Source organism: Temnothorax americanus, unplaced genomic scaffold (assembly GCF_048541705.1).
Source record: "Temnothorax americanus isolate GAGA-0224 unplaced genomic scaffold, ASM4854170v1 Scaffold42, whole genome shotgun sequence".
Taxonomy (NCBI): Eukaryota; Metazoa; Arthropoda; class Insecta; order Hymenoptera; family Formicidae; genus Temnothorax; species Temnothorax americanus.
In genome coordinates this window covers 641,539-663,359 of record NW_027509570.1, presented here as the reverse complement: position 1 = coordinate 663,359, position 21,821 = coordinate 641,539, and the positions used below count along the sequence as shown (strand labels likewise).

General features: G+C 44.9%; 1 protein-coding gene, 1 long non-coding RNA gene and 1 other non-coding gene across 3 annotated transcripts in view; 2 read left to right on the top strand and 1 right to left on the bottom strand.

Annotated features, from left to right (window-relative positions):
- Nucleotides 1-12,929: 12,929 nt before the first annotated feature.
- LOC143903023 (U6 spliceosomal RNA) lies at nt 12,930-13,036 on the top strand. Its single transcript, XR_013258571.1, has one exon. It is a non-coding gene; the product is annotated as a U6 spliceosomal RNA (small nuclear RNA).
- Nucleotides 13,037-15,195: 2,159 nt separating this feature from the next.
- Nucleotides 15,196-21,821, bottom strand: part of LOC143902911 (uncharacterized) — a 229,489-nt gene continuing 222,863 nt past the window's right edge. The window contains exon 5 of the mRNA XM_077416161.1: nt 15,196-15,652. Within this exon, the coding sequence (XP_077272287.1) occupies nt 15,476-15,652 (177 nt within the window). The 3' untranslated portion in view covers nt 15,196-15,475. The remainder of the gene's footprint in view (nt 15,653-21,821) is intronic.
- Nucleotides 16,284-17,780, top strand: LOC143902971 (uncharacterized). The gene is made up of 2 exons (XR_013258552.1): nt 16,284-17,247; nt 17,608-17,780. It is a non-coding gene; the product is annotated as an uncharacterized LOC143902971 (long non-coding RNA).

Genomic DNA, 21,821 nt, shown 5'->3' with positions numbered 1-21,821 from the left:
CTCATGAAAAGGAAAACAGCGTCAAAATTTCGGCGTCTTTGCGTTGCTTTGGCTTTGACGCTTAAAGCTGAGAAAATCCAGCTTACTTTGCTTGAAGCGGTAAATGTTTAGTATAACGCTCTCTCCTCCGATTTTCTTAAAACTTTGTAAAATTGTTTAATTTCTGTGTAAAAAACATTCTGAGAAGAACAATCGTCGCTCAGGTCTCGTTCTTTTTAAATTTAATTTCGAAGATTTGATGTCGGTAAGGTAAAAGTAAACTCTAACAATGACAAGTTGACCATGGAAATGAGTCTGTGATTATAAAATGTGACAGTCTGAAGTGCTTCTCTAAATTTATTTATATTTTTTTAAGTTAAAAAGGGTTATAGGTCGAATCCGAGATTTTGAAAAATTTTTTTTTTTTTTTTTATGACGGATATCAACGGTCTTTTTGACGACTCGAACTTTGGCCATGGTCCCGCCCCCCCCCCCGGACTCTCCTTCCGGTAGCCATATTGGAGATATTTAGTTTATTGGCCGTAACTTCCAAGGGAGTGGATTGAGGGGGGGGGACCTGAGGGAAAGTTGACCCCCTCCGGTATTGCTATCCATCCCCCCAGGTCCCATCCCCCCCCACCCCCCCCTTGGGCTCTGTATACTTGAACCAAGTTGCCAGGGTGAAAAATTTTTATTACGCTAATCGACGGTCTTTTTCACGACTCGAACTTTGGCCATGGTCCCACCCCCCTCCAACCCTCCGCGACCGTTGTGGCAGCAATGGTCGAGAGGGAGCAAAATTGGCGTGCCGTGGCATCGTTCTGCGGCAAAATCATGGCCGCCAAAGAGGAGGCAGAAAGAATTCGACGCGGAGAACAACCCGCGCCGGATCAAATAGACGTGGACGGCAACGGAAGGGTTTTCCGGCGGCCGCAAGGACTGCCACCTCGTAACCGAAGATGGAGACCCCCTCCCCGTAATCGCCGTCCCCCACCTCCGGTGGATCCTACCGGGGTGGGATAAGAGGAAAGAAGGAGAGGAAAACTAGGGGGCGGGAGAGGTTACCCCCCCCCTCTCTTCTCCTCCAAAGTTCGGACGGGAGGAAAACGTGCCAAGCTAGGCTCGGAGGAAATTTGATAGGCGCCCCCCCCCCTCTCCCATCATCCTGAGGGGAATGGGGAGGCTTGAATACAGACTGGGGGGATTGGGGGCCTGGGCGGGGATTCCCGGGTCCTCAACCCAATCCTCTCTAGCTGCAAGAGAGGGAACGACAGGGAGAGGTTGTGTCACTCCCTGTCGAATGTCGGCGGTATTTCCCAAGTGGGAATTAGGAATTAGGGAAGAAGCGCCTCTGATGAGGCGCCTGGGCGGCGGGTGTCTCGGAAGTCATGACTACGTCGTTCCCGAGGCGCCCGCGTAACGCCAAGGATGGACACACGCTGGGGTTTTAGTGGGTAGGCTGCGCGCGCACTTGAAGCGCGCGTGGAATCCCACACTCCCCCCGTCCCCTCCCCGGAGGGCGGGGGGGTCTTCCCCCTCCAACAACAGAGGGGGCTGCTGGGCCACATACCGGGCTTGCTCGGGAACCCAGCAGTGGAAGATTTCCCCAGCGTTAACAAAAAAAAAAAAAGGTTAGGTTAGGTTAGGTTGAGTCTGGAGTCTGAGCCAAGGCTTTGTTTGAGGAGGATGGACGCACTTTGCAGCGCTCCGTATATGTGGAGTCCCGTGATTCTGAATTTTGAGAAATATTAAAAGTGTTTGATATGTGCCGGTTCGCGCTGTCATCATGAGTCGAATTATATAATTTTTATTATTGTCACTAGTAGGATTGCTTAGATTTTCTAAGATTTTCTCTCGATGTGATATGGCTCCGCGAAAGACTTGTATGCCGCATGGCGTCTGTTACCTGACTTTGAACTTTGATTCGAAAAATATCGGGAATCTTTGAAATATCATATAAGATTGAACTTTGATATTATAAATTTGGATTTTGTGCATCGAACAATATACATATTATTTGGTTTTTAACTATTATTGAGGTGATATAGTGCGCGTTTTCGCGAGAGACTTATATGCCGCATGGCGATCGTCATTTGTCCCTTGAACTTTGAATCGAGAAATATCGTGAATCTTCGGTATATCGTATCAGACTGGACTTTGATAATCTAGACTTGGACCTTGTGCATCGAACAGTAAGGAAGAATCGAACCGAAAGGACGTTATATATGCCTGGCGGTAATTAACTTTACATCTGTGTTCGCTCTGATGGCCGTCTTGATGAGAGAAGAAAGTATATATCTGAAAGGAAGGACGTTATATATGCCCGGCTTTAATCTCACATATATGCTCGCTTTGGTGAGTTATGTGTCGCTTCGGTATGAAGTACGTGTCTTTATGTTCATTGGTGCTCGTATTGATGCAAGAGAGAGGAGTTGCATTGCACATACTTCTCTCTTGATGATTTGAATCATCGATCATAAAAATGGCTGATTTATGTACGCCTCGTGGCTGCATGAACATTAGAGACAAATGGCCGTCCGCGTCGCCTCGTGTCGACGTTTTCGAGACATTAAAATGACTTGAGCTGACTTGAGTGCTTCCTGTGTCGTGTCGGTGGTGGCGTATCATGAAAATGGCCGATTTATGTACGCCTCGTGGCTACACGAACATTAATACAAATGGCCGTCTGCGTCACCTCGTGTCGACGTTTTCGAGACATTAAATATGGCCGACTTAGATGCTTCCTGTGTCGCGTCGGTAATGGCATATGACGTGATTACAACTGAGACAGTATTCCAATGGCGATATGACGCGATATTATGGCTTCGGTTCGTGATTGAGATAACGATGGTAGTTTCACCATGTCGGGAAGTGCTAGTGTATCTCGTGATCTTGATAAATTCGTGTAAATGCACAGATATGATATCACTTAAAATGCACTGTGCATATGTTTTTGCTTTGGCTCTTATAAACCTAAGACTCTTACATTATCTCATAATTAATACTGACAAGACTCTAGTCTCTATTACTATTACACGCTTTTTAAGCTTAATTTATTTATATATTTTTGCGCGCGCGCGAGACATTTCGATTGTATATCTAATATTAAGTTAATTTTATGATAAGTTTTTTCATATCGAGTATTATTATTATTGCTGAGACATTGATCTCAATCTGCGTATATATATATATATAGGAATTTGCGTAATTTGTTGCAGTAATATGATGCAATGCGATGGGTGACTGAATAAACTGAAGTGGTTGTCTTTGTGATTGTCATAGCTGTCTAATCTTAGTGATTGTACTGTGTTTTGTCTTATTAAATATTTATTGCAGAGCATATATATTCATGATGGTGAATTTATAATAATAAAGAAGTGATTCAAGAGATTTTGTGACAGTGCATATATACTATCATGTATCTCCTTTCCTTTATCCTAACCTATATGAAGTGCCAGACTGAGATGGCTTATTTGGACTGTATTCACACTTGTAGTACTATATTAAACTGTAATAATTATATTTGTTTTATTGACAATTACTGAATAGTTATACACAACATGATAAGGTAATATTTCCATGAATTTCATGCTTTTATAGGTTGTCTTTTCTTGCTAGGTTATATTTTAGTATCACATGGTACAATTTTCAAAGGTATGATCTTACTTGGAGTGGACATGCATCAGAGGTGCTAATCATTAACAATTATACATATTCAAATTAATCTCTCTATCTATTTTCTTCATACTTTGTTACATATAACTTATTTTCTGAGTTACGCTTCGATATCATGGGATTATGTATAACATATTTTTTAAATGACGTATTATTAGTGCAAATTTACATTAATATCCTTGGAAAACTAAATTTAAACATGACAGATGTATTAATATTTGGTGCTTATATATTTTTGATGTTTAATCATCTCTTTCTATCTGATCAAGTAATATCACATAGTCTAATTATCAAATTCTTAAAGATGATCACATTTTGAAATAGATATACTTTGGAAACGTTAATTGTCAATAATTATACATACTTTAATTAATTTTTCTATTTATTTTATACTTTTATTACATATATATAATCAGATAATTTACATACTGAACATCATGCTTTGATATCGAAGGATCTTATTATTGTATTCTCTACTATGACATATTTTTGGTTTAAATCTGTATCAAAATCATTGAATAGTTAAATATAAGTCTGATAGATGCAATATTCTTGTGTATTTTCACTCTTTGGATGTTTATAATTAGTTTTTCTTGTTTGATCAAATTATGTTTTATTATCATAATAGTCCAACCACTAGAACTTGAAGATGATCATATATTGGAATTGACAGGCATTGGAAAGGTTAAACATTAACAATTATACGTGTTCTAATTAATTTTTCACAATTTTTTGCATATTTTTGTCATAAAGAGCAGATTATTACATACTGAGTATACTTATATTACACTATCTTGCCTTGCAATAAGTACTTTCTTCCTTTTGTTTATAGAAACACAGAGAGGTCCGTATTTAAGCATTCTCAACATGTGGCTGAATAGTTTATACTGATATTGGAACGATAAATAAATGTATAGTATTATTGATTAATATGGGGTAACATAACCTCTTGGAGCACATGTTGAGATGCACCAATATTATTATTCACTAGGATTAATGTTTTGTTACAGGATGGACGGAAGAAGAAATAAATACATATTTTTTACCAACTTTTCTTTCTCCTGTTATAATTATTTATTTACTTATACATAAATACAATACATTATTTGGACTTCTCTGTTTTATGTTTTATGTTGTCCATGTTTAAAATATGCGAAATTATATAGCGTTATATACATATATATCACTTCTCCCACTGATTCCTATTATTTGTTTATTTATGGAATTTGTACTCTATATTAACTTGTTCACCATGAAGTAGGTATGTGTAAGACACGCGTGCGCATTATTGACTTGAGCATGAGGGTGCCATTACATGGAGCGCGGAAACGCGGAAACGCGGAAGCGCGGAACAGAATAGTAACTAGATTCCGCGTTTCCGCGAGTTGAGTCCCGCACGTTTGAACGGAAAAGCGGAATCCGCTATTATCGTGTATGTATGTATGTATGGCTGCGTTTCGATATTCACTGCCAGTACTTAACGCAGCCTATGTATGTACCCTGGCTTGCATATAAGATATACTTCATAACCATCAACATGATGTTTGGATCTATAATATTATACTGCCACTTTTATTAAATAATAAAGTAATCGAAGAGTATGTGTAAAAGCTTTTTTTTTCAATGTGATTAAACAGCTCCGAAATTTGATGGAGTATACTGTATCCGCGTTGACAACGGATTTTGACGCGTTCGTTCCGCGAGTTTGTTTCTCCTTATATTACATGGAGCACACGTTGCGCGGAAAAGCGGAACAGTATAGTGACAAATAGACATTTGTATTCATTTCTTAAAATTGTGTTCACTTAATTCATTGCAATTTTTATTAATATGCTTATCTTTTCAGCTTATCTATTGAATACAAGCATTTTAATCAATAAATACCGTTAAAAATTAATATTTTATAATTCTCCGTTCCGCTTTTCCGCTCAAAATATGCTCCATGTAATATTAAGGCATTCAAAACAGACGGAACGGATCGACGGAAATCTAGTAAATTTTGTCTTCCGCGCTTCCGCGTTTCCGCGTTTCCGCGCTTCATGTAATGGCACCCTGAGTCTTGAGAACCATGATAGGGGTAACTCTTTTCATACGAAGATATCTTAAGGCGGGTTTATATGTATGCAGATCTTTAAGGCTCTCTTTCTATGACATCAGATCCATAACTATACTATTGAATTCATGCTATCTTACTGATATTACTCAATAACGCTCAACAATGAATAATATAATTGGAAATTGATATTATAATGGATTATTGTTTAATTTTAATTAAACGAATTGTATATGTATATATTGGATTATAAATTTAGATAAACTTAGGGATAAGATTAAGTTAATTACGAATGATTGAGTCTAACATAATTAATCTTTGCTGATTACATTTAAATGTACATACCGAGTTTTTTTATAGATATATATGTAGATTATTACACTTAAATGTACATACCGAGTTCTTATAGATGTATAAACTAAATATTAACTAATATTATGGACGATATGACTCTTTGGAGTCAAATTACTTTTACTTTTAAATTAATCCCTCGTACTGCTCTTTTCTGCGAGGGACAATTAATTGGCAGTCCTACACCTGACAGCAAGATTCGCAACTGGACACTGCGTAATCTATTTTGAGCGGTCCTAGGATGCGCCGTAGACGAAGCACATCCGAATCCTAGTCCTAAGGGGAGCACACCCCTGAAACAATAAAACAACATTATGGAAGGTACGACGAAAGATAATAAACTTACCGTCTCAGGGGGCTCGGAGACCCAGAGACCGGCGCGGGGGGGTTGTAGTCCCAGCGAACCCCGTGTCGATGGGCTTGTCCCTAAATCAAGCGATGGGCTTAACACACAAATCATGCTGCGTCCTGAATGGTCAGGCGCAGCTCCTAACATAGAAGAAACGAAGGAAGCCACCAAGGAGGAGGTGAAAGAAGAGGAGGATTACGATAAGAGCGTTGATCTTGCAAGAAAGATTATCGCGGAGACCATTGCATCTGAAGATCCTTCGACTTCGGTTGACACAAGGATTGTTTCCGCATCCGCTCCAACTGATGTTGATTCGGAGGGATCGGTGAATCGCGACCAACACTTAGTTGGAGATGTAATTATGATCAGCGAAGACGATGAGGATGAGGATATTCCCCCATCTACTTCAAATAGAGACAAGAGAAAGGCGAGATTCCCCTCGGATTCTCCAGAGAATATAACCAAACCTCTGAAAAGGAGATATACAACTTCCGAAAATGAGGTATACACTCCGGTGCTGATTTCTAAGCATAGGTTATCCATACAGCCGGTGACCGTAAATAGCCTACGTTCCTTTGACTCGGAACAGTTAAATAGGTGTGCCACTGAGTGTCTCCAAAAAATGGAGAATATCAGAAACAGCAGTAAAAATATTAAAGGTAATTTCTCCGGATATTTGAGAGATGGAATCTCAAATATACACGAGATAATGGATATTTATCGGGAACGTCTGATGGCTGCTGGTGACGTAGCAGACTTAGAGCTACAAAATAAAAACTTGACTGCACAATTACGCAAAGTCTCTAGAGAACAGGAGTTACAGAGGAAGGAGTATGCCTCTCTCCGCAAAGAGAATGAGGATCTCCGTAATGATATAGGAATGCTCCGCAAGGAAATGGAGAACATGAGAAACTCGGCTTCAAGGGCTTCTGAAACTAACCCTGAACCAACCAATCATATAGAAGACTTTCCTCCTCTTCCGCAGAGGAAACCCAGAGTTGTCTCTTCGGAGACATTGAAGAATATTACGGTAAAGCTGTGCAAAAATCCCACTGGTGCCTCGGGATCAGAGGCGGATGTATCTGAGACTCCTGAACCACACAAGAAGAGGGCTCCTCCTGTTGATAGCAAAAAAACAGGGAAAGAAATTAAGGCTCCCTTACCAGTACCGGAACGAGACTTTGACTCGTACCAAATGTTAGAATCGATGAATAGACAGATTCAGCAATTGGTATTAAACATGGAGACGCTTCGTACTAGATTCGCTTCCAAGTCTGAGGAACCTTCCAAGAGAAAAAGAATCAAAAAGACTTCTTTTAGAAACGAAACGGAAACTTCTGGCGCTTCGGATGGGGAGTCGATGGGTCCGCAGACTCCTTTACCTCCCCCTGATATGACAGTTCGTAAAAATGTATCTCTACGGGGAGCCTCTGTGGATGCTCCTCGTCCGCCTGTAAAAATACGTAGACCGCCTAAGACTGCTGCGGTGTCTATCACAAGTCTGAAAGATGACCTAAGCTATGCGGACATCCTTAGGAAGGCACGTGATAAGATAGATTTGAGTTCTCTGGGAATTGAAGCCTCCAAGATCAGGCGTGGCGTTAACGGAGGAATCATTATAGAAATACCGGGAGCGGATGGCACTAATAAGGCCGACTCACTTGTCGGTAAACTTAGAGAAGTCCTTGATGTTAATAGTATACGTATCACCCGTCCCACCACCATGGGTGAACTTCGTATTTGGAACTTTGACAACTCTATCTCGTCAACGGAGATATTAAATGAAATTTCTGTTGTCGGTGATTGCGACGAACATCTCGTCAAACTCGGTAATATCAGGAAAATGAATAATGGACTCAACTCTGTTTGGGCAAAATGCCCTCTCTCTGCGGCTATTAGAATCTCAGCAACAAACAAAATTAAGATCGGTTGGACTATTGCTCGCGTGGAGTTATTGGATGCGAGGCCGGTACAATGTTTTAAATGCTGGCGCTACGGACATGTGCGCACCACCTGCAAGTTTCCAGAAGACCGAACGGGTGCGTGTTTTAGATGTGGAGAACGCGGTCATAAGATCGGCGATTGTAGGGAGGATCCCCGCTGTGTTATCTGTAGGGAAGCCGGTAAACCCAGTGACCACCGACTGGGCTCACTTAATATTTGCGCGAGCGTTGAGCCGACTCGAGGAAGACGTAGGGAACTTGCTCCTGTTGGCGGAGCGTCGATACAGAAATGACCCTGTGCTTACAGGTTAATTTGAACGGCAACAAGGAGGCTCAGGACCTCCTTGTTCATCATTCTATGGAGATGGGAGCCGCTGTTTGCGCAGTTTCGGAGCCCGCTAGATCGCACAGTCGGTTTCAGATATGGTTCCACAGCCACAACGGTCTTGCGGCCATTTATATAAATAATAGAGCCACTGCACGTCCTGCTGTTTTGGAGGCCCGGGGAAGACATTGTGTCCTTATTAGTTTGGGAGAGTTATATTTTCTCTCTTGTTATATTTCTCCCAATGTGAATTTCATTGAATTCTCGGATTTTCTGGAGGAGCTATCTATGATCTGTTCTGGTGTGGCCCACAACAATAGACTTATCATTTGTGGAGATTTTAATGCACATTCCGTTTCTTGGGGCTCTAATGTATCAAACGTTAGAGGCGACGCTCTTGAAGAGCTTGCATCGCAGCTTGATTGGAGACTCTCAAATCGAGGTAGTCAATGTACGTTTTTGAGTCACCAGGGGACCTCGATAATCGATCTCACTTGGACCTCCTCTGATATATCTAATAGAGTCCACGATTGGTCGGTTCGTGATGACCTAGAATCCATGTCGGATCATCAATATATTTCTTTTGTGATTGCGGAATCTACTCCTCGGCGTATGACGCAGTCTCTTCTTCGGGGGTGGAATTTTAGGAAGATGGACGTGGAATTATTTCAAGAGGCCATTGCATGGAAATGTGCAGTTGCTCCGGATGATCCGGAATACTTTGACAGAATAGGACCAGACAAATGGATCAACAACTGCATCTATGATGCTTGTCTGGCGGCAGTTCCTCGTTTACGTGCTGTTAAATTGGCTGGGGCCTATTGGTGGAATAATAGAATTGCGCAACTTAGAACCGAGGCCATCGCCGCGAGGAGGATTTGGACCCGTGGTAGACGCAGGGACTCTTCGGCTGTTCTTGAGGCTAAAAGAACTATATACATGGCTGCTATTCAGAACTTCAAGCATGAAATCCGGATCGCCAAGGCTGCTGCATGGCAGGAACTCATTAACACGCTTAACGATGACCCTTGGGGTCTTCCTTATAAACTGGTCATGGGCAAACTCAGGAAGCCCACCCCTGCGCTCAGTTCCGTTTTAGAGCCGGAAATTTTGAATCGTCTGCTGGACGATCTGTTCCCGCCCGGCAGAATGCTTTCGCAGATTAATTTGGGAGACTGCGAGACGGGAAGAACCCCAATCACTTCTGTTGAAGTAGAGGAGGCTATTGCTGCCAAGAAGAACATTAGCACGGCACCTGGTCCGGACGGTTTTAAAGCAATTGTTCTTAAAAGGTTGCCTCCGTGCATGCTACAACGAATAACGGTTGGTTTCAACACTTGTATGCAGTCTGGGATTTTTCCTCCTAGCTGGAAGATTGCGGATCTCGTCCTGATCCCAAAGGGTGAAATCCCACCTCGTGGTGACGTTCCCAAGGCTAGGCCTATCTGCCTATTGAATGAAATTGGCAAAGTATTCGAACGGGTTATTGCCAATCGCTTGGCTGACCATCTTGAACAAAATCCTAGGTATGACCTTTCGGTGAACCAATTTGGTTTCCGAAAGATGCGCTCCACAACAGATGCTTTGTTCCTTGTTAAGGGTATAATTACCGAGGCCCGCGCGAACGGTCAAATTGTACTAGCCGTTTCGTTGGATATAAAAAATGCGTTTAACTCCATCAAGCACTCTAGGATTAGAGCTGCTTTGAGAAATAAGCGCCTTCCGCAATATCTGAGACGCATCATAGAGGATTATTTGAGAAACAGAATAATCAGATATACCTCGTCAGACGGCACCAAATGCACCAGATGTGTTAATAGAGGGGTTCCCCAGGGTTCGGTGCTGGGTCCTCCGCTCTGGAATTTAGGTTTCGATCAGGTGCTGCGCACCCTGCTTCCAGGCGATTCTCACGTCGTATGTTACGCTGACGATACTCTACTGCTTGTGACCGAAGATGATTTTGACTCTGCATGTGCCCTCGCGTCTGAGTGCCTCGACAGGCTCATGATAAATATCAGAGACCTTGGCTTGTCTGTATCTTGGCCCAAGACGGAGGCCGTATTCTTCGGACACTGTCCCCGAAACTCAGTCTTCGCCTACGAGGGACAGAACATTAAGATCTCTACAGGCATGACGTATCTTGGAGTTATCATTGACAAGAACTGGGCCTTCAATGCACACGTGAACTATGTCGCTGAGAAGATCTCGAAGGTGAACCGTGCTTTATGCGCAATATTGCCGAATTTGAGAGGGCCCATAGAGAACAAACGTCGTCTTTACTTCTCTGTGGCAACGTCCATCGCGCTCTACGCTGCCCCCGTTTGGTCTGAGGAATTATTGACCTCCGAGAATAAGCAGAGGTTGATGCGTCGTGCACTCCGCCTCTCTGCGCTAAGAACTGTAATGGCATACCGCACGGTTTCTTATGAGGCGGCTACGTTGTTGGCCCGTGTTCCACCTCTACATTTATATGCGGAGTTCCTGAGAAGAACATATCTCCGTCATCGTGAGATGAAGGAGAATGGAACCTATAACGAGGTGTCGGCTCCTGCCGTACGTCAGGAAGAGTGGGACGCGCTGCGCGACCAATGGCGCACTCACATCACACGCGCCAATCTCCCCGGTAGGAGAACTCGGGAGGCTATTGCTCCTAGTTTCGATGATTGGTTGGATCGCAGTGCCGGTTTCCTTACGTACAGAATTACACAGTTCTTGACGGGCCATGGGTGCTTTGGCACCTATCTGCACAGAATCGGCAAGGAAGATACCCCAATATGTCGGTACTGCGATTCGGAGGAAGACACCCCAGAGCACACTTTAGAGGTGTGTCACTTTTGGGCATTGGAACGCGGCGAGCTCACGGCATCAATTGGGCAGGATCTCTCTCTGAATAATATTGTCGCAAGAATTTGCATCTCTAAAGAGCGTTGGAATGCGTTCTCAGTCTTCGTTGAGCGGGTCCTGCAGCGTAAGGAGGAAGATGAGCGGAGGAGACAGCAGCAGGCCCTTGATCAGGGTTAGCGGCGCTGCTTGTGCTTTCATTGCGGGTTTCGTTTCTGCGTGCGTTTTTCTCTATGAGATTTGTATTTTTGCGATCTATTTTATTACTTGCGTGCGGACGGTGCTCTCCTGTCGCTCCTGGTTTGCTCGGGCGCGGGCCGGTTCTGGCTCTCCTCCTCCTGGGGTCCGGTGCGTCGCTTAGGCGACGTTCCCGGATCCCTGGGGGGTGGTGGGTTGGGGGCGGTCGGCGTGCGGGCTTTCCTATGGGCGGCCGGATAGCGCTGTAACTTAATTAAGTTAGGATAGTATTAGTATTAGGTTTTGTATATAGATATATCTAATTCGTCTCTTTTCTGGGAGCTCCGCTGCGGTGGGTTGGGGGTTCCCTGGGGGTCGGTCGCCCGTGGTTCCGCCGCTCACTGCTGTGTTGCGGGGCTCCGGCCCCACTGCTCTGCAGAGGGTTTGCCGGAGGCCCCGTTGTGGCTGCGGTGCGCGGGGGGTCGTCCTTCTGGGTTCTTCCCGGCCTGCGGCGGGGCTCTCAGAAACCTTTCTCTTTTCGCGCCCCTCCCCCTCCCTCTCCTCCCCTTCTGGGGGGCCCGGGGGCGGGACGGGCGTGATCCCTACTATAGCCGTCTCTTTTACGGCCCGTGATGCGGACTTAGTCCGAATGTCTTCCGGTGTTGGGTTTGTGTTTACCCTCAATGTTAGCGAGCTTTGCTCGCGTTTTTGATTTGTGTGGAACCTCTCTCCGGAGGGGGGTTCCTGTTTCGTTATGGTACGTGCATGTCCTTTGACCCTGTGCGTTCTTCCTAGGGACGTCTGTGATTCCCTATGGAATGGCCACGTAGCCAATGAAGAGTGCTCCTCAATGATATGGCATGGATTCGCATTACATGCCATTATCGTGAGGGCCTCTGAGGCGGTCAAATGTTGGCACTTGTGCCAACCTTTGACTAGTGAGCCATCCCGGCGGGTTTTCATGGCGTCCCTATTTAATCCTCCGTGTGATTTCGTGTCCGGATTACGGGTATCTGTCGCCTCTGCGTGAGGACTGTTGTGGCACGTGATGTAATACCTCGAGTCTCCCGCGTGTCGCAACTGTTTGTCCAGCGTGCTGTATGTTTGGGAGAGGTTTTTTAGTGGGTGCAAGTCCCACATATCCCGGGGGACGGCCCCTGGGAATGCGCGAGGCATTTTTCCTCTTCCTCCGAAACAAAAAAAACAAAAAAAAACAAAAAAAAAAAGGTTACCTCCGTACTTGCTTCGGCAGTACATATACTAAAATTGGAACGATACAGAGAAGATTAGCATGGCCCCTGCGCAAGGATGACACGCAAAATCGTGAAGCGTTCCACATTTTTAATCAAGCGATGGGCTAGGAAAAAATACACAAATAGCACTGCGTCCTGATTGGACAGGCGCAGTTGCTGACGCAAATATAACTAAGGAAGCCACCAAGGGGGTGGAGATGGAAGAGGAATATGATAAAGGACTGACACTTGCGAGAAGGATTATCGAGGATATTACAACAACCGAGGATCCTCAGGCTTCGGACGACACGAGGATCGATCCCACGTTCGTTCCTCCTGGAATGTCCGATTCGGAGGGATCAATACACCGGGACCAACATGTAATTGAAGACGTGGTAATGATCCCAGACGACGATGACGACGAGGATATCCCTCTATTATCCCAAACAGGGAAAAGAGGAAGGAGAGATTTCCTTCAGACTCTCCAGAAAATACGGCCAAATCCTTCAAAAGAAAGTACACAACCTCCGAAAACGAGGGTTTATACTCCTGTGTTACCAGCAAAACACAAGCTCACCATACATCCGGTGGCTGCCAATAATTTACGTTCATACGATACGGATCAATTGACTATAATAAATGTGCTACTGAATATCTCCAAAAAATGGAGATCATCAGAACAAGCAGCAAAAATATTAAAGGAAACTTCTCGGGATACCTCAGAGACGGGATTTCAAATATATGCGAAATCATAGATATTTACCGTGAACGTTTGGGTGCCGCTGGTGACGTAGCAGATCTCGAACTACAAAACAAGAATTTGACTACACAATTGCGTAAAATTACCCGCGAGCAGAAGCTCCAAAAGAAGGAGTACTTCATACTCCGCAAGGAAAACGAGGATCTCCGAAGGGATATGGAGATGCTCCGCAGGGAGATGGAAAACATGAGAGACGCCACAAACACGGGAGGATCTTCTTTAAAGACTTTTGAGAATAGTCCTGCCGACACCCGCAAGGTAAATACCAGGGAATCATCAACTCGTATGGAAGACTATCCCCCTCTTCCACAGAGGAAACCAAGAATAACCTCTTCAGAAATACTACGAGACAGAACTGTCAAACTACGTAAACATCCCACGAGTGTTTCGGGATCGGAAACAGATGTAATTGGGGCTCCTAGTTCGTTCAAGAAAAAATCTCCTCCCGGTAAGATCAGAAAACCGGACAGAGAGACTCCCATACAGACTCCTGCTCGTGCTCTTTATTCGGAGGAGGACACTGACTCGAACCACATGTTGGAAAGTATGAACCAACAGATTCAACAACTGGTGGCCAATATGGAGGAGCTGCGTGCCAGGTTTGGCTCGAGGCCAGAGGAATACCATAAGAAGAAAAGGATAAAAAGGGCATCCTTTAAAAATGATACCGAGACCTCTGGTATCTCGGATGGGGAATTTCTAGGCCCGCAGACTTCTGCGTCGCCTACCTTAAATGCTGCACGAGACGAGGGGACAATTCGGAAAGAAGGATCCCGACGTGGGGTTTTCGGAGATGCTTCTCGCTCGAATACCCGCTCACGCAGACCGCCGAAAACCGCCGCGGTCTCGATCACGAGCCTTAAGAAGGATGTCAGTTACGCTGACATCTTGAAGAAGGCTCGCGAGAACATAAACTTGGATACTCTTGGAATCGAGACCTCCAAGATCAGACGCGGCATTAATGGAGGGATCATTATCGAAATCCCTAGCGCGGACGGCACTTCCAAGGCCGATTCACTTGTGGGCAAACTTAGGGAGGTTCTTGATGTTAATAATATCCGCATCACTCGCCCAACTACTATGGGAGAATTACGTATTTGGAGTTTCGATGACTCCATTTCACCGACAGAAATACTCAATGAAGTTGCAGTGGTTGGAGACTGCGACGAACATCTCGTCAAATTAGGCAATATTCATAAGATGAATAACGGACTCAACTCCGTTTGGGTCAAATGCCCCCTCTCTGCAGCCATCAAAATTTCGGCTACGAGTAAAATTAAAATTGGTTGGACCATTGCCCGAGTTGAGCTACTGGAGGCAAGACCTGTACAGTGTTACAAGTGTTGGCGATATGGTCATGTCCGCACCACGTGCAATTTTCCGAAGAACCGGATGGGCGCTTGCTTTAGATGTGGTGAGCGTGGCCATCAAATCGGTGACTGTAGAGAAGATCCCCGCTGTGTCATCTGCAGGGAGGCCGGAAGACCCAGCGACCACCGGCTGGGTTCACTCAATGTCTGCATGAGCGTGGAGCCGGTTCGAGGGAAACGTAAGGAACCTGTGTCCAACGGTCGAGTGGCGGCACAGAGATGAACGTCATCGCCAGAATCTGTAATTCCAAAGAACGTTGGAACGCGTTTTCGGTCTTTGTTGAACGGGTCCTCCAGCGTAAGGAGGAAGACGAGCGAAGGAGACAGCAACAAGTTCTCGATCAGAGATAGTCGTGTTGCCTACAATTTTATTGCGGCGTTGTCATTACGTGCGGTTATCTCGTTATGCGATTGATTTATTTATTTGCGTGCGGACGGGGTCTTCCTGTCGTTCCTGGTTTGCCCGGGCGCGGGCCGGTTCTGGCTCTCCTCCTCCTGGGGTCCGGTGCGTCGCTTCGGCGACGCTCCCGGATCCCTGGGGGGTAGTGGGTTGGGGGCGGTCGGCGTGCGGGTTTCCCTCTGGGCGGCCAGATGGCCCTGTAACAGAGAATAGTTTTAGTTTGTATCTATATACACACACATATTTAATTGTTTCTTCTGGGAGCTCCGCTGCGATGGGTTGGGGGTTCCCTGGGGGTCGGTCGCCCGTGGTCTCGCCGCTCACCGCTGTGTTTGCGGGGCTCCGGCCCCACTGCTCTGCAGTGGGTTTGCCGGAGGCCCTGTTGTGGCTGCGGATTGCGGGTGGTCGTCCTTCTGGGTTTCCTCGGCCTGCGGCGGAGTTCTTGGGATCCCTTCTCTTTTCGCGCCCCTCCCTCCCCTTCTCCCCCCCTTCTGGGGGGCCTAGGGGCGGGACGGGCGTGATCACTACTATAGCCGTTGAATCGGCCCGTGATGCGGACTCAGTCCGAATGTTTCCTGGTGTTGGGTATATGTTAACCCTCAATGTTAACGAGCGTTGCTCGTGTTTTGATTTGTGTGGAACCTCCCTCCGGATAGGGGGGTTCCTGTTCGTTTGGTACGTACATGTCCTATGGCCCTATGCGTTCTTCCTTGGGACGTCCGTGGTTCCCTATGGAATGGCCACGCAGCCAATAAAGAGCGTCCTCAATGATATGACTGCCACCGCAGTCATTATCATGAGGACCTCCGAGGCGGTCGAACATTGGCACTTGTGTCAAATTTTCGACTAGTGTGTCATCCCAGCGGGTTTCACGGCGCCCCTGTTTGATCCCTCGTGTGATCTCGTCTCCGGTTTACGTTTTCTGTCGCCTCTGCGAGAGGACTGTTGTGGCACGTGATGTAATACCTCGAATCTCCCGCGTGTTGCAACTGTTGTCCAGCGTGCTAAATGTTTGAGAGAGGTTTTTTAGTGGGTGCAAGTCCCACATATCCCGGGGGACGGCCCCCGGTAGAATGCGCGAGGCATTATTCCTCTTCCACGAAACCAAAAAAAAAAAAAAAGGTTAGGTTAGGTTGGGTCTGAGCCAAGGCCTTAAGGGGTTAGTCTACTCGAGAATAGTCAAAAAATCGATTTTTTTTTATTGGCTTAAAAATCCTTTGAACCCTCTAGAATAAGGGACAAAAGGTCTTATACCTGCCAGAACTCGTTTTCATTGAAATTTCGAGCTCCTACCCAAGCGCTCCGGAGTGCTCCGAAACGCCTATCTGCTGCAAATCGTTACCTGTTCGGCGGGTACAACATAACGATTTACCATTCAATTTTGAATTTCTCTAATACACTAACGACACCAACAGATGTCGTTAAAAATACTTTATAGTCAGTCAGAAGTATTTTCAACAGACAGCACGCCAGTATTGCATCATTTTGCTCCGAAACGAGTGTTTAGTGGCGCGAAAACCGTGGAAGTGGCATCGTATTTTGCAGCAAGCATTTTTAATCACGGGTACGAGAGTATTCTACAAATGATGGACGTCCTGAACTTACAAATTGGGCCAAATGCCGTCGAAATGTGCGATAAAGCGGATGAACTGCGAATTGCGATTGCTGACAAGCAGTCGTTCGAGACCTCCAAACAAGAAAGAATTAATAGAAGAATAGCACAATCGGCTCTCGAAGAGAATTTTTACGAGGTGGAAGGTTTACTGTATGACGCAGGAATGGCTGATTAACGGTAAGACGCTTAAAATGCAATTTTTCACTCAAAAAACTAGTACCGAAACTTTAAACGCGTTTTTCTCAAAACTATGTTTTTCAAAACGGAGTACATATCTCGAGTTCTAATCGATGAATCGACTTCAAATTTGGTACACATATTTTATGGAATAGTAGTTACGGAATGACGAACGATTTTATCATTATAATATTTTGTTCAATAATTATTAATAATAATAACACGTAATTTGAGTCCAAAAATGCAGCAAAAAACTCAGGAATTTTTTTCTTGACGCCAAAAACAAGGAGAGAAAAAACGCTTCGTCATTCCGTAGACAATACAATATAGTTTATGACTATATTTTTTTTTTAGTTTCAGACCATCCACATTCCAGAAACCATGTACACCGTTTGACCACCTCTAAAAAACATGGTTGCGCGCGAAGGAGTGCCTCATCGCCATCTTAAAATTTTTTAACGCATAAAAATTTGGACATGTTCTCGAAACTTTAACAAAGAAAATAAAAAAAAAACATTCATTTATCACCGATACTTCGTCTGAAATTAATTCTTGAAAATTCGCCTGTTTTTGGCTCTCTCGAGTAGACTAACCCCTTAAGGAAAACGGACGCGCGAAAGATCGCTCCGCATAAGTGAGAAGATAAGACTGTTCATATTTGTGAATTTTAAGAATACTTTAATACGTGGTGATCCGCGCAGTGTTTCTGAATCGATTTATATACAAATTATTGTGAATACATTAAAGATTGCTCGGATATTAACAATTTAAAATTGCATATGAAGCGAATGTGAGAATGGCTGCCCGTGAGACAGGATCTTTGCCTGCCACGTGGTGAATGTGTTTCTTTAAACTCTGAAATATTGCGAATCTTAGACATATCGCTCTTTATCGGTACTCTATATAACTCTTAATGATATTGTGCATCGATCTACACGCATATTATCCATGACTGAACGTGTTTTATTGCGTATTTAATTGAATTATTATCTGGAGTGTGCCCGAGGTGAAAGATGGCTGCCCTGATACACGAAAGGAAAGAGAGCAAGGAATGGAGGGACGATACAAGCATATACCAAATTGTAATACCTTGGACAATTCGATTTCTACCTATTTTCACTCACTCACTGTACATATGGTGAGTTAATTGTGATCTGAGGTGATCTGTTCTTGTCTCGGTCTGGAGAAGGAAGCTTTCACACTATCAGGAATATGGCTTCCATATAATTTCGTTTTTCGAATATAAAAATGGCCGATTCCGTACACCTTATATCCATCGGCGAAGTCGACTGGGATTTATAATAAATGGCCGATATCTTTGCGCCATGTGCTCCACTAAAATGGCCGACTTTAGTATATCTCGCGTCTTCGTAGTCGTGTCGTAATGGCGCGGGACGCGACGTTAAATGGGTCTTAAGTAAAATCTGTCCGCGTCTAAAACAACACGGGCGCCGGGATGATTTTTGATCGAATCTACCGATTAACTCATTATTGGTGTACCGCGTGACCTCCGCCTAGATTCGGGGATTATAAAGAGCACATTGTGATATCATCATCTGCGCATCTTGAAATTAAACTTCATCATAATGAAATTGACAACGAGTGTCTTCTCCATACGGGAATAATACATCTTTTACAAAGACTGGCCGATTCCAGCCTTGATCCATCGGCTGGGAAATCGACGATCGCGTTGGACTGCGTTTAAATTAGTTCTTAAAAATCTATAGTACGCAATATATAAATAGAAGAATAATAGATCGAAATATTGTGCGTGTCTTAATTACTAGGCTATATAGCCTGGTCTACTTATTAATTAGGTGCAGATATATATAGATATTTTATTTTAAAGGTTAACTTACCGATCTGACTTGTCAAACATTATATTTCTTATTTCTGATATTAATATTAATACTATCTAGATGTCTCACATACGTTTGTGAATTTTACAGATTCGGATTTGAAATAATTAAAACTTATACAACATTTTGTAAATAAATATATATATAAGGATTATAGCATATAGCATAGCATATCTTAATAATAATATGCGTTATCATCATGCGTATATGAGAATTTGCGCACCTTGTACCCCGTGCTATAATTGCAGTTTTGGGATGCACACTGCAATTTGTTAGTTCATGCAAATTCTGCACTGCGATGGGTGATCGTGACACGAAATAAATGTTTGTCCTATGTCTTGTCATAGATCCATGTAATTGTAATTGTATATATATTTTCTATATGTAATGGATGCATATTGCAGAGTATGTTTATTTTATGCTGATTTTACGGAGCTGAGGTTTGTATATTATACTACACGAATATACGATTAAATCGAGATACGATGTTATAATTGTGACATACTGCCTTTCATAATCCTTTCCTTCATATTTAACTTAACCTACATTGTATAATGTATAATGAAGAATTACCGTATAATGAATAATTTTTATTATTACAGATGTCTCCTGCGATACCAAATGGTAATAACTGTTGTGACGTTGCGGCTCGCCGCATCGTCGCGGCGCCCCGCCACCGTCACAGGACGCGGAATTTCGCACCCAGGAACGGACCAGGGAGGCAACGGCGAAATCTCCAGGAGTAGTATTTAATCGCGTTTCCGCATTCTGATTACTTTTTTTTTTGCAATGTAATACGCGCGGCACCTCACCCACACCACGGCAAACCTTCGAGGGAGTACTTGGCGAAGGAAATCAAGGACGATCGATAACCCGGGAGGGGTGGCAAACGCGGAAGCAGCAGAGATCGCGGGCTGGCGAGAGCAACGCGGCAGGCGGGCGGCACGTGCGGCAGCGACGGACGAGGCCGCCGATAGCGGGGCTCCAAGCGCTTGGGTAAACACCCGGCTTCAGCAAATGATCTCCACAAAACATCGACCTACGGGGTGACTGATCACCGCCCCAGGGTCAAACCGGAAACACACCGGCGAGAACCGAATTCCGTCCGCTGCTAAGGACAGAATTGAGGAGTCGCACGCCGCCGAGGGACCGTTGCACGCCCCCGAAGGATCTCGTATCGACAGCACTGCGCCGGGACACCGCGGGCTTGCAAGCTCGCGCCCGATTGGCTCGCGCGCCCCTCAGGAAGGGGTACCGTATCGATTCCGCAATCGAGCGGGTCTAGCGTTTTCACTCTCTGGTCGTCCGTCGGCGAGATACGTTTCGTAAGATACGCGATAGCCACCCCGAGTCGGGTATTTCGATATTTGTCTGGAGGATCGAGGATCGTGGTGGAAGGCGACGGCGAGAAGCCCAGGAGGAGGCGTATCCCCGGTGAAGTTGCCCGTAAATCGCGACATGTAAAGCCACGACACCGCCCTCCGGTACACGCTTTCGCTCGGGATAACGTATGTTAAGATTGAGTGTAATTTCGCGATCGATAACGAGAGCGAAGGGCCTCGGGATGGTATCGTGGCCGCGGAACCGTGGTACAAGCGTTGTGGCGAATCCCTGGAGATCGCGATAGGCGTTAATGAGTTCGATATCGCGAGTATATTGCGTTGTCCTCGCGACCTTGGTGTACGGCCGCATACGGGCCGGTAGTTCGTCAATTGCGTTACCGTTTCTTCGCGTCGGGAAATTCGGGTGTTCGAGCGTCGGTGCTAGTGTATCGATTTGTGTTCGGATCTCGTTATTACGGGTTGATAGTTGTGCTCTCGCGTTGAGAAACTTTGCATCCGGTATTACTTGCGTTGTGTCCTATACTCGCGTTAGGAAATTACCGGCGTTCCCACGCTTCGTGCGTTTAGATGTTGCTTGCGTAGTTCTTCCTGGCGTTCCGTGGTTATTAGACGCGTACTTCGAGTCAAAGATGGTGTGGCCTTCTCCACACCTGGCGCCCAACATTATTAGCGATATCGCGACGTGCTTGGTTAAATGACTCGGCGCCTCCCCGTTGCGCCCGAGCCGAATATCTCGCGTTAAGTTAAGATATCATTGCGACAGAGTTTTCGTACGGTTCCGGACGTGGGTTTCACGCAATCCAAGCGTGACGTACCATTATTCCGCGACATTTTGCGTTGAACCTCACTCTCATAAGTGATGTTAAGTGTAGTATTCTTGCGTGTTATAATTTCCGACTCGAATTATTAATTGTTCGAGAATAGAACCTTCAGCGTGTTTATTAGAGACCCAATTAATACTCCGTGGGTGTCTCGCGTCCGCATTAATATTATTTCTGTTAAATGAATCTCGACACCCCGCCACCGGCTATTCTTGATTTATTTATCGAATTTATTTTGTGTTTGATCGAAGCCGGATGGATAGACGTTGTTATTTTCTCGACAACCAGTACTCAATAAATGTTATACTCTTTGTTATCTGACTGAGTATGAAATTAACGTGCCACCCCGCCGAATATCGCGCCGCCCGTCATTAACCCCGCCCGTGATTAGGTCAAGCTAGCCGATTCCACGCACCTCCCCACTTCGTTTTGCGTCTCGTTTAGGTTTTCGCGATTTCATGGACGCGAAGGTACGCGTCTGGCGCCCAACATTCGGGACATTTCGTGGAGTATCGGAGGTGCGGGGAAATCACTGGAGAGGCCAACCATCC